This window comes from Pyrus communis, chromosome 3 (genome assembly GCF_963583255.1).
Source record: "Pyrus communis chromosome 3, drPyrComm1.1, whole genome shotgun sequence".
Classification (NCBI taxonomy): domain Eukaryota; kingdom Viridiplantae; phylum Streptophyta; class Magnoliopsida; order Rosales; family Rosaceae; genus Pyrus; species Pyrus communis.
Window position 1 is genome coordinate 24,389,546 of NC_084805.1, and position 15,447 is coordinate 24,404,992.

Below are 15,447 nucleotides of genomic sequence, written 5' to 3' on the forward strand. Positions count from 1 at the left end.
TCATTGTATATGGTTGTTTGTTATTCGTTAACGTGCAAGGCATGCATGCATTGCTTGTGGATTATATTTGTAATGGTTACCCTAACTGCCTTGTGCTTTAAGTAATTTTTTTTTTTCAAAAAGAAAAATTATATTGCTTTTGAAAAAAAGTTAAGGTTTCATTCTATTAATCGGCAAAAGATGACTAATCAAAGTCATTATATGTACATGCAAAGTTTCTTATTTTCAATAATGTGTTACTTTAACTTCACATTCTCATCTTTTATGTGTGATGAATTTCAAACTTAATGTGCGGATAACTTTAATTAATGTAATATACATGTAGTTATGGGCTATCCTGTTTTAGTGTTACGAATAAAATTAGGATTTTACGCAAAACTTATTTGGCTTCAAGTGAAACTTAAAATTTTTTTTAAGTTAGGAAAATGTTATTAGCATTTTAAAAATCTCATTCTATACTTCTCACAAATATATATTTTTTTATAATTATAGAAAGTTTGGAGTGCAAAATGAGATTTTTAGAGTGTTAATAACAATTCTTTTAAGTTACTGTAAATGCTAAGAATACTCTCTTAAAAGGAGACTCTTTATAGATTGTCACCTTTTTTTTTTTGACACAATATTTTATAATGTTGATACATAAATTGTGCCAAAAATATAAAATGACAGAAAATTCCTGAACAGTCTCACATTTTAGAGAGTTTCAATTTTGAAAGCATATCACTTTTAGGAGAGTGGCCGGAGGTGGATTGTCTGCCTTCCCATTTCCATACTCTTTCCATGCCCTTTTGTTTGTGTGGTCACGGTTAAGCCACGTCAACATTTTATATTTCTATTACTTTTTGTTTTATTATTTTTATAAAAAATTAATATAAAATATTAACGTGACTTAACCATGACCACATATCACAGAAATGCATGAAAAGAACATGAAAATAGAAGGGCAAACAATCCACCTCTAGAGTACTATGGTTTTCAAGTAGCAAACAAATAAAAATGTTGGGATGTGACTCATGACGGTGCAAGAATGATACAGTAAACAATATACCAAAAAAAAACCATATACAAACAAAATAAAACGTTCATATTTTCTCAAGAGTCCAAGACTCAAAGACTCTGGCTTTTTCCTTTACACAAACTAAATGTTCAACTGCACAGCATCCAAGAAAGTGTGGACATATTCTCAGTGGTCCGGCCTCCAACTATTAATACTCCCTCCCTCTTCCTCCCTCCGTCTCCTTCCATCTCTCTCCCCTCTAGTCTTCTGTGTTCTCTCTAGTTTCTTGTACACACACAGAAGCGAAAGTGTAACCTTTTTCACCGAAAAGCGCTCAGCTTTCTCGGCGATATCACTTCTTATCTCGGCCCTTCACGCCAATTTTCACATTGTACAAAAAGGGTCTCTGGGTTTCTGTTTCTTCTTCCCTCCGCAGCTCTGCTTCTTCCCATATTCTGCAAATGCTCCATGAAAGAAGCTCGCTTTTGGAAATAGGGACATGGGTTATTAAGCACTTGTGCCCAAAAGCCTGATTTGGTCATCTGGGGAAGTGCTTTTTCTGGGATTTTGCTCTTGTTGCTGCTTTAGGTCTAAAATGGGAAGCTTTCATGGGGTGCTTTTAGTGGGGTTGCTTTTTTTGGGGATGCTTGTGAGTTCTTTGTGTCAAGACGAAGATTCTGATAACTTCTCGGCTGTTTACATCGTCACTCTCAGAGAAGCTCCGGCCGTTCACTACGATGCCGAGTTGAGAAGGAGCAGTATAAATGGTGTCAGACATGGCGGTGCTTCTGAGAGGTTGAACATTCACAAACCAAGGTAACCATTTTTACCCTTTATTTACCAAGATTTTCTTACTCGAAATTTACTTTTCTTTTTTACATCTTGAATTGGTATTTCAATTGTGATTTCTTACTTCTAAAGCTGTGAATTTTTGTTTTCTGTTGGCTAATTATGCAGTTTAAGAATTAAGATGAATGTTCAAATGTTGAGAAACCAATTTGCTTGGATGTTTTTGGTTCATGGGGTCTTATGTTGGTCACTTTTCATACGTTGTCTGTATGAGTTCTCCTATAAACGTGTGGAAACTTGTTCATATCATGTTGTCCCTTTACTCTATCATGACCAACAATTGCTTAAATCTTTCGGTATGGGAGAGGTCTTCACTTTCTTAAAAGTTGTTTATTCGTGTTCTTAATCATTATCCGAAATGCATATGGTGTTTTTTTTTTTTTGTTTTCTCTTTCTTTTCCCCTCCCTTATTTGTTTCTCATTATTTCATTTTATCTTAAACTATTTGACGTTTTCCGGTAGCTTGTATTTTTAGGACCTTGAGGGGGCGTTTGTTTGCCCTCGCTAACTCTCACTGGATTGGACTGGACTAAGGGTTAGTCTAGTCCCTTGTTTGTTACCCACTGGGACTAACATTAATGACACTAACCTTCATTCGCCTCGACTAACCATGGGATTAGCCGGTCTTAGCGAACCCCCTAAAAAACCATGGGATTGCTAGTCCCGTTTCCAGAACTGCATACGATGTCTACATTGCAAGTTTGCAAGCATGATTATGGGCAACTTTGTTTGCCCACCCATGCCCGGATCTGAAACCCAATCCACCCACAACCTAAATCTCAAAATCCAGCCACCAAAATTCGAAAAAAAATAAAGCAAGACAATAACAATAGCAATCTTAGTAGAATAATTCTTCCTTATTCCCGAAACTTCCCAGAAATTTCCCAGATAATTTTCTTTTCCCCAGAAAATTTCAGAGAAAAATGGATAGAGAAAGGGAGAGAGTAACTTTGGGGATAAAAAGAGAGAGAGAGACGGAAAGGGAGGAGAGAGTAGCTTTGCAACGATTTTGCAGGAAAAATGGTTTTGAAGTTTTCTGCAGAAAAAATGGATTTGAACTTTGAAGGAAAAAAGATGGGAGGAAATGAAATAATGGGCGATGAAACCAAAGAGGAGGAAAGTACTCTCTAGAGAGAGGTAGAACCGTAGAAGAGTGTCTAAAATTTTTAGAAGGAAAAGGTTGAATTCATAATAAAATATTATTAGATATATATTAAATATTATAATATTATAATTTATTAATTATTTTGTTTTTTAGGTTGACAATGCACCAAACGCTTCACTAAATTAGTCTGGCTTAGTCTAATCTAAGCCAGTCCAACTTAGTCCCCGAAGTTAGTCCAGTCCGAGATAGTCCGGTACAACAAACGCACCCTGAAAGTGATTGATGATGATGATTTTAATGTCTTCTTTATAGGTTTAGAAATATTTCGAGAACAGATCGTAGGTATAGCTCTTATATCGCTCGGGTTCATGATTCATTATTGAGGAGAGTGTTCAGAGGGGAAAAATATCTGAAGCTGTACAGCTACCACTACTTGATAAACGGGTTTGCGGTGTTTGTTACCCAAGATCAGGTATGAATTATTCATTTCTATATAAAATGTGATAAATATGATGTGATATATGTCATGATAATCTTATTTATTAATTTTGTATGTGAGAAATTGGAACATTACATGGCCTTGTGATGTAGCATCTTGTATATTCCTGGCACTACGTACAATTATGTAACTGATCATAAGTTCCTAATTTGGTGATATCGCTGAATTTTGGAGGTTGATAAGCTTTCAAGGAGGAGAGAAGTAGCAAATGTGGTTTTGGACTTTTCTGTTAGAACCGCAACCACCCATACTCCTCGGTTCTTGGGTTTACCACAAGGAGCATGGGTTCAAGGAGGAGGATACGAATCAGCTGGAGAAGGGGTAGTTATTGGGTTTGTTGATACTGGCATTGATCCAACTCACAGTAGTTTTGATGACCATACATCTGAACGTCCATATCCAGTTCCAGCCCATTTTTCTGGCATCTGTGAGGTTACTCCGGATTTCCCATCGGGGTCCTGCAATAGGAAGCTTATTGCAGCTCGCCATTTTGCATCATCGGCTATAACCAGAGGCGTTTTCAATTCATCTCAGGACTACGCTTCTCCATTTGACGGAGATGGTCATGGCACGTGAGTTTTCTAACTTGCCCCCAGGAGAAATTGCTCTATTGTGTCTTTTGCATCTGTGTTATGTCTTTCAAGTTCATTTTTATAGCATTAATGCATTCACATAAAGATGCAGGAAAAATGCAGTTGATAACTGGTAACCCAACAAATCGTTAGTGTTAGGATAAATAAGTTATGCAATTTATTTTGACATGAAAGCAAAAAATTAATAAACCAGTAACCCTACAAATTGTTGAAAACTTGACAAGGTCATATTACCCCTCAATTTACATTCTGATTTAAAAAACCTATTTAGCTGTTTTAATGATAATTAAGAACAATATGGTATTGTTTAAATTTTATGGAAAGGTGATTTATTTATGTTTACTTTCATGTGTTTAACATCCATTTCAAAAGACAGTTGATGGATCTCGTTTTAATTTACAGGCACACCGCTTCCATTGCTGCAGGAAACCATGGAATTCGAGTGGTTGTTGCTGGGCATCATTTCGGAAATGCAAGTGGGATGGCTCCTCGTTCACAGTAATAATTCTAGATCCTAGTGTCACTTTGTCTATTGATATTGTGCTTGTAATTACTGGTACAAAAAGGAGCTCTATTGAACCACATTTTCTTTGACTTGTGACAAACAAAATTAACCTAGATCTGAGAATTATTTAATCAGTAATTCACTCAGAATATGTTCTTCACCTGAGACAAACTTAACCGTGATGATACGCCACTTAATGATAGGTTAATTTAATAATGACATTAAACAGGTAATTCCTTACTTGCAATGATTTGTTTGTGATTTCCTACAGCTAGAAGATTCACTAACCCTTATCATTTGTGACGTTTGAACTGAATCAAAAATGTCTTCTTTTCCTTCTTTTGGCTGGGAACTGAAGAAACAATCCTGTATTGGATAAAAATGTGCAGAATAGATAGTCTTTTGATTCCCTGTTGTGAGTTTTGGCTTACCATGTTAGCATGACAAGGTGATTGCAGACTTGTGGTGTGTTAATGTTAGGATGATTATATGCCAAGTTCCGTGCTTTTGCACCAAAAATACTTGATACCTAAATTTTTCAACAAGTAAACAACCACAACCATTCCTACCCCAAATTAAGAGCAGATCTCTTAGTTTTATTGACTACCAGTTACTCCCATCTTGTTTTTGGTCAGTAACCCTGTGATGCCCGTAGTGTTAAGGGACAGCTTCTCCTTCTCAGCTGGGTGGCTGACAGGGTAAACGGGCACCCATACTGCCTGAGGGTGGGTTTAATGCCCTGGTTTTTCACAGAGCTTCTTTTTTGTCTGTAGAATATATGTTAAGCACTAGAGTTTTCACTAGGAGTAGATTTCATACAGCTCATTTCAGCCCAAAGCAGGTTCTCAAACAGCCTACATCTTGTTCCTTATGTTTTAAGAACCTAAGAAATCTCTATAAAATTAGAACCTAAAAAATCATTTGATGCCCAACTGAAGTCATTTCTTTTCAGTACATAAACAATTGAAATGCTTTATGTTCTTATGTGTAACTACTTGTCTATCTATTCCAGCATCGCTGTTTACAAGGCATTGTACAAAAGCTTTGGAGGCTTTGCTGCTGATGTTGTTGCTGCCATAGACCAGGTACATGCCAATTTTGTCTAGTTCTGCGAAGTGTGAATTATATTATGCTGATGAATCTCTATTGGGGTTTCATACCTATAAGAAATCAGTTATCTATGTTTCTTGTTCTATATTTGCCATTTTAGCATCTTTAATTTTACGTATTTATGCATTCCCAGGCTGCTCAGGATGGGGTTGACATAATAAGCTTATCAATCACTCCCAACAGGCGTCCTCCCGGAATTGCAACATTTTTCAATCCCATAGACATGGCATTACTATCAGCTGTAAAGGCAGGTATATTTGTTGTCCAAGCAGCAGGAAATACCGGACCATCACCAAAGAGCATGTCTTCCTTCAGTCCATGGATATTCACCGTTGGCTCTGCCTCTCATGACAGAAACTACAGCAATTCTATAATGCTTGGCAACAATGTCACCATTACTGGAGTTGGACTTGCACGTAAGTTTTTATCCTGAATTCTATTGCTCCTTCGCTTTAATTTGTCACATTGGATAATCTTAACAACTATTCCTGTTTTGATTCTTTATGATTTAGGTTAAATATTAACTTTTGAGCTGGTTCACCATTCTTAGTTAAACTAATAGCATTTTTAGTGTATAAGCTACCTAATTCACATTTGGATCTTATATGGAATGCAACTTTGAAATCCAGTATGGTAGTTCAATAACTTTAAGTAGAGAGATGTGAAAAGAGATCTACATTCAGTAGTGATACATTTGAATTTTAAAGTTATCTGGATCTTCATATGATTAACTTTAAGATCCGATGTGGTGGTGTCAAAAGAGATATGTTCACACGATGTCTACATTGCCTAACTTTGAGTTATCTTCTTTTCTGATTTTTAATGTGGGAGCTCCTTTTTCAATTAGTGGTAGATTTGCAGGCTGATTTCTGATTACTTCTGTTTCTGTTACAGCGGGAACAGATACGATGTACACTCTGATTTCTGCCACACATGCTTTGAACAATGGCACAACTGTGTCAGATGATATGTATGTGGGTGAATGCCAAGACTCGAGCAACTTTAATCAGGATTTGGTCCGGGGGAACCTCTTGATCTGCAGCTACTCAATCCGATTTGTGCTAGGGATCTCCACAATCCATAAATCCTTAGAAACAGCCAAAAACCTAAGTGCAATTGGTGTTGTGTTCACCATGGATGCTTTTGTCATTGGTTTTCAGCTTAACCCTACTCCAATGAAAATACCCGGCATCATAATTCCATCCCCAGAGGATTCCAAGGTGTGCAACTTTCTCAATGCGCGGTCCAGATTCACTCTCTCTTTCTCTCTCTATTATCTTTTAATGAGGCTATATGTTATATTTGGTAGGTTTTACTCAAATACTACAATCTTTCCTTGGAGAGAGATATCATGACAAAGAGAATTACCAAATTTGGGGCACTTGCAACCATTTGTGGAGGTTTGAAAGCAAAATACGGTACTTCTGCTCCAAAGATCATGTATTACTCTGCTAGAGGTCCAGATCCGGAAGACAATTTTCTAGATGATGCAGATATAATGAAACCCAACTTGGTAGCTCCTGGAAATTCTATATGGGCTGCTTGGAGTTCTGTTGGGCAAGACTCGATTGAATTTCAAGGTGAGAACTTTGACATAGTGATTAAATTCAAATTACAACTACTCTGTTTACTGAAAAAATTGCTTACTAATTTAGTGTTTTGGTTGATAGATGACAATTTTCTTTACTTCAAACATTACTATGTGACTTCAGGTGAGCACTTCGCAATGATGTCCGGGACAAGCATGGCTGCTCCTCATGTTGCTGGGCTTGCTGCACTGGTTAGGAAGAAGTTCCCCAATTTCAGTCCTTCCGCCATTGCATCTGCACTTTCCACAACAGCTTCTCTGTATGACAGAAATGGTGGGCCCATAATGGCTCAGCGTGCTTATTCATTTCCAGATCAAAACCAGTCTCCAGCAACACCCTTTGACATGGGCAGTGGTTTTGTAAATGCTACAGCAGCGCTGAATCCAGGGTTGATTTTTGATACCAGTAAGTTTTTGTGTTTCTTCTCGTAAATAAAGTTACTCTCTTCTCTGAGCCATATGATTGCAACTTTACTTATCTTTGAGAAAATCGATATGTGGTAATAACAATCATCTTATCAAAAGTCGTGATATTGATTAAACAAAGACTCATTGGTGTATCTTTTTTAAAGTGATTATGTTTATGGTTCACAGTATATGTTGTCTGAAAACCATGTTTTCTTGTTGTAGGTTATGACAATTATATGTCGTTTCTTTGTGGCATCAATGGATCGGCTCCTGTGGTCTTGAATTACACCGGTGAGAGCTGTTGGACATATAATTCTACCATCAATGGCAGTGACCTGAACTTGCCATCAATAGCAATAGCAAAACTAAACCAGTCTAGAACGGTGCTGAGAACAGTGAGGAACGTTGCTGCAAATGAAACCTATAGCGTTGGCTGGAGTGCTCCTTTCGGAGTTTCATTGAAGGTGTCTCCACTTCATTTTTCGATTGCCAGTGGGGAGACACAGGTCTTAAGTGTATTCGTTAATGCTACGAGTAACAGCACAACTGCTAGCTATGGGAGGATCGGACTATTTGGACATCTAGGTCATGTTGTCAACATTCCATTGTCAGTCATTGTCAAAATCACATATAATACTACTGCCAACGGTTAAAAATCGACACGCTCTGCTTTATTTGATTTGGTTGGTTTTGGTTTTTTGGCATGCAAAATGTGATTAACCATTCATTCATTATATTGTAAATGTAAGGTCATGCAAGGCTTGTAACATCTGTTTTGTAGATACAGTGAAAAATTCCACAGAAGTGTTAATCTCTCTCTCTCTCTCTCTCTCTCTCTCTCTCTCTCTCTCTCTCTCTAATATGCAGCATATCAGTTAATAACAAGGGTTTAGTTAGATCGGGCTGTGATTAATCATTTAAAATTTGATTATGGCCAATGAAAGTCGTCTTTGTTATGAAAAAAAAGTTAAAAACGAATTGTAACTGGCCATGGCAGCTGCGGCGTGTGCAGAATCTCTCTCTCTCCTCTCTCTCTCTCTCTCCTCCTCCCTATTCTTCTCTGGAACTCTACTGCCCCTCAGTTGAGAATGAATCTCACACTCTAAAGCCAAATGGTCACACGCAAATCAATGTGGGACTCATTCTCAATACGCCTCCTCACGTGTGGCGAATTTTTAAGTCTAATACGTTGACAAGGGTGACGTAGAGTGGTTCCTTCTCCCATCAACGTAAGACTCATTCCCAATAAGCATCCTCACGTGTACCATGAAGAAGTTGAGGTTCCACCATAAAACCAATTAACAATATAGAGAGTGGTTCAACTTCTTGTAAATCTATGCAAAGTCCCTCTTCCATCAATGTGAAACTTATTCTTAACATTCTCGACCTCTAAAATGCAATTACTTTGCATTATGTAGTCTCTTTTTCTTAAAAAAAAAGTAGGATACATTAAATAAATCATTCATATATGAGATAAATTTACTCTCTTTAAGGTGATTTAGTATTTAAAAGACGATCTTCAAAGGAGATGTCAAATTTTAAATATAAAATTTAAAATTGACAGCTTATAATGATATTTTGACATATTTTAAAATTTTACTCTTTATTCCATATATCAAATTATACTATTATTTTATTACGCTATTTTCTTTTCATAATTGTTATTATATATTTTATATTTTATATTTTCTTTTCAATCCCTACCTCCTCAGCCCCAAATCTCTACCCTTCCCTCGACATGAAAGACGTCTACGAAAATCCATTCCCCGAAAACCCTAACCCTACCTACCAATACCACCCGTCTGCTCCGCCTTAGGCATCGGCTCCACCCGAGTCGGCGACGAGATCCATTGGCCTCTGGCTAAGGACGAAGGCGTCGTCAAGCTCGACCACTCGCATTACTTCTTCTCTCTCTACGCCCCGTAGGATTCAGTCTCCGGGCCCGGATCGGACCCGAAAGCCAAGACGAACGATCCGGACAATTTTTTGAACTACGGATTGACGATTGCATCGAAAGGGCAGGATGGATTGGTGAAGGAATTGGATGGGATTTTGAAGAGTTACTGCAGTTTTTTGGTTAAGAAGGTTTCGGATAAGGCGAAGAAGAAGGGGGAGGCGTTGGACGATACCCTGGCGTTGGAGACCTCGCCGGAGGAGTTGAGCTCGAAGAAGAAGGAGTTGAAGAAGAAAACAATAAAAAAATATTTAATAATTAATTAAAAAGCATTTGACGCTATGTCTAATTTGACAGCTAAGGAAGAGAGATGTCATTCTATTATATATCATGCCACATCAAATTTGGCTTCTCGAATGTAAATTATTACTATTATCTTTTGTTATCGTTATTGCTGATTTAGACATTTTGACATCTTGAAGATGCTCTAATTGTTGAAGTATCAAATAATTAATATTAATATGAGACTCACTTATTGTTATTCCGTAAAAATTCTTTTCATTGATCATCATCCATCAAGACCCAAATATTGTCCAATGCAAATGATTAAAAAAGGATGTGATATCCACACTCTATTTTACTTTTCACATACTTTTTTAATTTTCGACCGTCGGATCAAATGAATTAAAGAAGATCAACGGACAAAAATTATCAAGGTGTGTGAGAAGTAAAATGGAGTATGTGGATAACACATCCCTTAAAAAATTATGTAAGTCCAAGTTGATAAGTCATAATTCATAAACCAATCAACTTTGTGTAATCTTAACTCTTGAACGAATAATCTGCGGCAATCACAACAATCCTTGTTAAGAAAAAGGTCCTAGCTCAGATCGAAATGTGAATTGTGTAGAATCCTTTGCAATACGCGTTGTATATGTATTGTATTCTTGCAATGTGTGCCCCTTAATTTACTACTGGAAATCTGATCCCTTGAATGTCTTGAGCAGCTTGCATGCATGCTAGACACATGCAGTCGCGCATGCATGAAAACCACTGTTTTCTTGGCACGTACTTCTGATTCACGTTGCCCTATTATGTATTGAGAGATGTAAAGTCAAGTCACGTTTAATTTTATCATTAAGTTTACGGATGAGATTAGGCCAGAAGCGGCACTGCTTTCAATCCTCGGCTAGCCGCTGCCGAATGCCGATTGCCATCTAATTAAATCCGGCCAGTTTCTTTTTTTTTTTTTTTGGAAACAATCCTGCCAGTTTCTTGTCTACTCTTTCTAATGGTTATCACGACCATCAAGAGCCATGCATGCGCATCTTTCTCTCTCTCTCTCTCTCTCTCTCTCTCTCTCTCTCTCTATAGATATATATATATATATATATATATATATATATATATATATATATATATATATATCTATATACACACATACACTATAGGGCTTTGAACTTGAGCTCTCTATATTTTCACTCATGTTTTCTCCGACGATGAGTTTCAAAATGGGACTGATTCATTGTTGCATGTCGTTGTGTCTGATCGTTATGGTAGCCAATCATGTTGAAGCACGTCAGCAGCCTGCAGAGATTCCAAAACAGGTTGAGGAGGAGCAAACCAAGGGAAAACCCCTAGGAGGAAGTGGGAATGATCAAAGTGAAGGAAAGGTGATGGAGCAGTCCTCAGGAGAGGCAAAGATGGGATGAGTTGGGTGAGAAGAAGAATTTGCCACCACTTCCTAATATTCCCATTCCACCCCAACTCCCAATTCCACAATTCCCATTCCCGCCCCAAATTCCTGGCTTTCCAATTCCACAATTCCCGTTTCCACCCCAAATTCCTGGCCTTCCAATTCCGCAATTCCCCTTCCCACCCCCATTTGAGATTCCTAATGCCCCTCCATTCCCATCAATTCCCAATTTCCCATTCCCTCCTTTTAATATTCCTAATATCCCCTTCTTTTCACCTCCTCCTGCTTAACTTTTCAAGTTGATAAATTAGGCAGTAAGCTTTCTGTTACTTTTTGTTTGCAAGTTCTATCAACTAATTAATGTGTGTATGTTTTGTTGCAACTTAAGTAGTTGAGCTGGGGTAATTAGCTAGTATGCTACTTTTTGTATGATGTTAATTTCAATTTAATAGTGAAAAGTATTTAGTTTCCCAACCCAACTTATATGCAACATTTGTATTGTGGTCTATTTTTACACCATTCAGATCAATTACAGTGAAATTAGTTGGGATGATGATATTAACACATTTTTTTGTGGCCAACTTGTAGGGTATAGCTAGAAATAGTTAGGATAGTGATATTAATACTCGTTTTAAATGTCTCGTGCACTCCTTCAATAAGTATAAAAACTTACAAATTATTCAATTTAGAGTGCAAATGATTAAAAAAGTAGTGACAAAATCGCTACCCAAAGGTTGAAAAGATTACTTTTGATATCAGCTTGTAGTGTGAGTAATTGAGGAACAACGAGACATCAAAACAACTAAATATATTGATTGCATTATTTCTAAAACATTGACGGGAAAAAAAAAAAGGTGAAATCATCACCCAATCAAGCTGCAATTTGAGAACACACAATATGAGCTAGCTTGCTAGGAGTAGTATAAATAGAAGTTGACGTGCCTACAACAAAAAAGTAATTCATGGGTTGGTTGTTGCCTCCTTGGTTGGAATCACTGGGCCTGAAATCTTAGCCAGCACTGGTGGCCGTAGAGGAGCAAAAGGATTATTAACTGAAGGCATGGTTGGGAATGGGAATGGGGGAATTGAAGGGATTTTGGGAATTGTTGGGAAGCCAGGAAATGGGTGCAAAAAGTTGATATTTTCATGTAGGCTGGGAAGCTGCTGCACCATGGGCTCTTTGAAGTAAGGCACTGTTGGTTCCATTTGGCTGTTGAAGGTGAAAGGTGCAGGGAAACTTGACTGCACAGCTGAGGAGGAAGAGTCAGATCCCAAGAATTGCATCGTTGATGGCTTCTTTAGCTCCAACAAGCGGCTGGATGCCAAGCATAAGTGAAAGCTGCAAAGTAGCGAGCCGAGAAAGAGCAAGTACAAGAGAGAACTGAGACTAGTGAAAGCCATAATAATTAGGTCAACTGAGAAAATTAAGTGATGATATATTGATGGTGATTAGAGAATGGGGCGCTTTATATATATAGAGGCAGAGAAGAGAGAGAATTATTGTTTGGCTACTTAATGGTTGGTTCATGGTTTTCGTGATACTTCTACTTTGAACCTAATACTTGAGTCGTGCACACATTTTGGCTTTTGGCTTTTGGCTTTTGACTTCATCTAACAGGAAGTTGGAACTGTTTTGGTGTTTCACTTTGTTGATGAGATTAGGGATTTTTCATCAAGAAAAGCATGTGCCTCATTACAAGTTTAGAACTTCATTGGTTGAATCATTAGCTAAGAATTTGTCTTGTAACTGGTCGTATACATACATCTCATTCTATCAACCTCTTTCCTATTCTATGATAGACACAAGGTGATATTAGATTAATAAGGAAATCTGACTGATGGAAGGCTAAGTAATATACAAGGGCAGATAAGAGAGTGAATTTTATTTTTGGTGCATGGGCCGTCTCTGAGATTTTCGGGGTCCTGTACGAAATTTACAAAAGGGCTCATTCTTAAGATAGTTTTTCAAAAAAAGTACAGATAATGTACTGATGTTAGAAAATAATAACTTAAATCAAAACAAACTTAAGACTTACTAATTGTACATTTATAAATATCATTAAATAATAAGTAAAAAGAGTTACAAACATAAGCTTTACTAAATAGTCAAAATCACTTCAATCTTAAACAACCAAACAAGAAAAAAAGTTTCAAAAACTCTAACGTCAAAGTTTCACTTGAATATATAGCATTATTATATAATAGAATTGAAAAAAAAAATCATTTTTAGGTGTTGTTCTTAGCACTTCAAATATCTCATTGTACACTTCAAATATTTATATTTAGAAAGAAAATAAACTTACACTTATAAAAAGTGTACAATGAGATTTTAAAGTACTAATAAAAATAAGGAGTATTTAGATCCAGGTCCAAAAAAATCAGCTACTTTTGGATTGAGTCCAGTTAGATATTCTTCCCAGTTTAGGTCTAGTTGATCTCATCTTATTCTCGTTTTGCCCTTTATAGTAAAAATAAATATATATTTAAATTTCCTAATTTATGCATTATTTACTCAAATTTGAATTTCAAAATTTGAATCTTCAAATTCCTCAGTCTAGCCACAATTTAAGGAAAAAAAAATTTAAAAGTAAGTTCATGTGTATGGCTATAAACCCACAACCTAAGTTGAAATGAATGATATATATAAAACATATGAAAAAACCTATGAACAAAAACCTGTGATATAGGTAGACTATGAACAAAAACCTGTAATATAAGCAATGAATAAAAACCTATGGTATAGGTAGATAAATATTTTTAATTTGAATTAGAATATCAAGAACTAATGTGTGTGTGCACTATTAATCCATGGAATAAGGTAGATAGAACAAGATAACCTATGATACAGGTAGAAAAACACAATTAACTTGAGACAAATTATCAATAATGTGTGATAGGTAGATAATACAATTTATCCATGACACATGTAGTATAAAACACACAGAGGTAGATTAGAAAAAAGATGTGATATGTATACCAAGAAGATCCATAGAAAATGATGAATAAAAAGATGATGCTAAGGGAGTAAAACACGAAGAGGTTTAGAATAGAAAAAAAAAAAAAAAACAAAGAACAGAGAAACATGAAAAAAAAGAAAAAGAATTAAAGCATACAAGATTGGCTAAATTCTACAAATCAAACCAACAATAGAAATTTGAGTTGGACATCTTTGATCATCTACGCTTGGGAGCATGGAGGAGGGAAAAAAAGAAGATATCATGAGGGATGAGAAGGAGACATCGTGAGGGAGAAAGAGAAGGGAGAATAGGAAACGTTTTAAAGAGAATTAAATTCCGATACTTAATCCGATCATTAAGCATAAGATAATCCTATGAATAAGGATTAAAAATCATCGTAAATATAAAAAAATTAATAATATATTAATTACTTAATTAGTCAATTTAGGAATAAATTTGGCAAAAGAATAAAAATAAGCTGATGTGTACAATGAGTCATTGGACCTAAGTCAATAATCAAGCAAAATTGGACTATACCTCATAAAGGCTCACAAAATTGAACTCATATCAAATTTTCCCTAAAAATAATTATTATTTTAATATATATCATTATTACATATAAATTTTAGATCGAAATTTTTTGGGACCCCTCAAATTTGGGACCCTGTTGGGTGGCTTCCCTGGTTGGTGTTCAGGGCTCCCAGACTGCTTCTACCTTGAACCTAATCTTTGACTCATGCACGCAGTTTGGCTTTTGAATTTGCAGTACACTATTTGGACTGAAAATAACCATTGGGTCTGTTCAAGGCTCAATCCCGTTATTTTTAACCTAAAGCGATGATGAGTATTTTGACAACAAAAAACAAGATGATGAGTATTTTATTCTTAATAGAAATAAACAGTTCGCAGGTTCAAACATTTCAAGGTGCTTTACACGTGGCATTATAGACGACAAATACCCTTACATATTATGCAGTTAACTTACTAAGTTTTTATGGAGAGAAAGTTGTTTTTTGATGGCATTTTGATGGTTTTGTGCGGAAGAAAGATCAAGTGGCAATGTAAATTCTTATCTTTTGTCAGTAGAGAATTATATAAGGTAGTCGAAGGGCAGAAAACAACTATACCAAACTCACAAACACAAAAAAGACTTCAAGGGTCTCTAGCTTACCTTTTCCCAATTCTTTTTGTAATTCAACACATTTTACAAATTGTATTTATGTTTTAATCTCGGCCACATTACTTA

General features: G+C 36.3%; 1 protein-coding gene across 1 annotated transcript; it reads left to right on the forward strand.

Annotated features, from left to right (window-relative positions):
* Positions 1 to 1,169: 1,169 nt before the first annotated feature.
* On the forward strand, positions 1,170 to 8,450 carry LOC137729690 (subtilisin-like protease SBT2.2). The gene is made up of 10 exons (XM_068468694.1): positions 1,170 to 1,813; positions 3,264 to 3,423; positions 3,625 to 4,022; positions 4,446 to 4,541; positions 5,561 to 5,633; positions 5,792 to 6,074; positions 6,553 to 6,878; positions 6,968 to 7,238; positions 7,371 to 7,652; positions 7,877 to 8,450. Exons 1-10 carry the CDS (start codon positions 1,593 to 1,595, stop codon positions 8,305 to 8,307), a joined length of 2,541 nt encoding a protein of 846 aa, XP_068324795.1. The 5' UTR covers positions 1,170 to 1,592; the 3' UTR covers positions 8,308 to 8,450.
* Positions 8,451 to 15,447: the final 6,997 nt, after the last annotated feature.

Bases quoted from the DNA above. Each gene is read 5' to 3' on its own strand.
- LOC137729690 (XM_068468694.1), top strand. From the start codon at position 1,593: ATGGGAAGCTTTCATGGGGTGCTTTTAGTGGGGTTGCTTTTTTTGGGG. The intron at 4,542-5,560 runs GTAATAATTCTA...TATCTATTCCAG, and splicing joins GGGATGGCTCCTCGTTCACA to CATCGCTGTTTACAAGGCAT. The intron at 6,879-6,967 runs GTGTGCAACTTT...TATATTTGGTAG, and splicing joins CATCCCCAGAGGATTCCAAG to GTTTTACTCAAATACTACAA.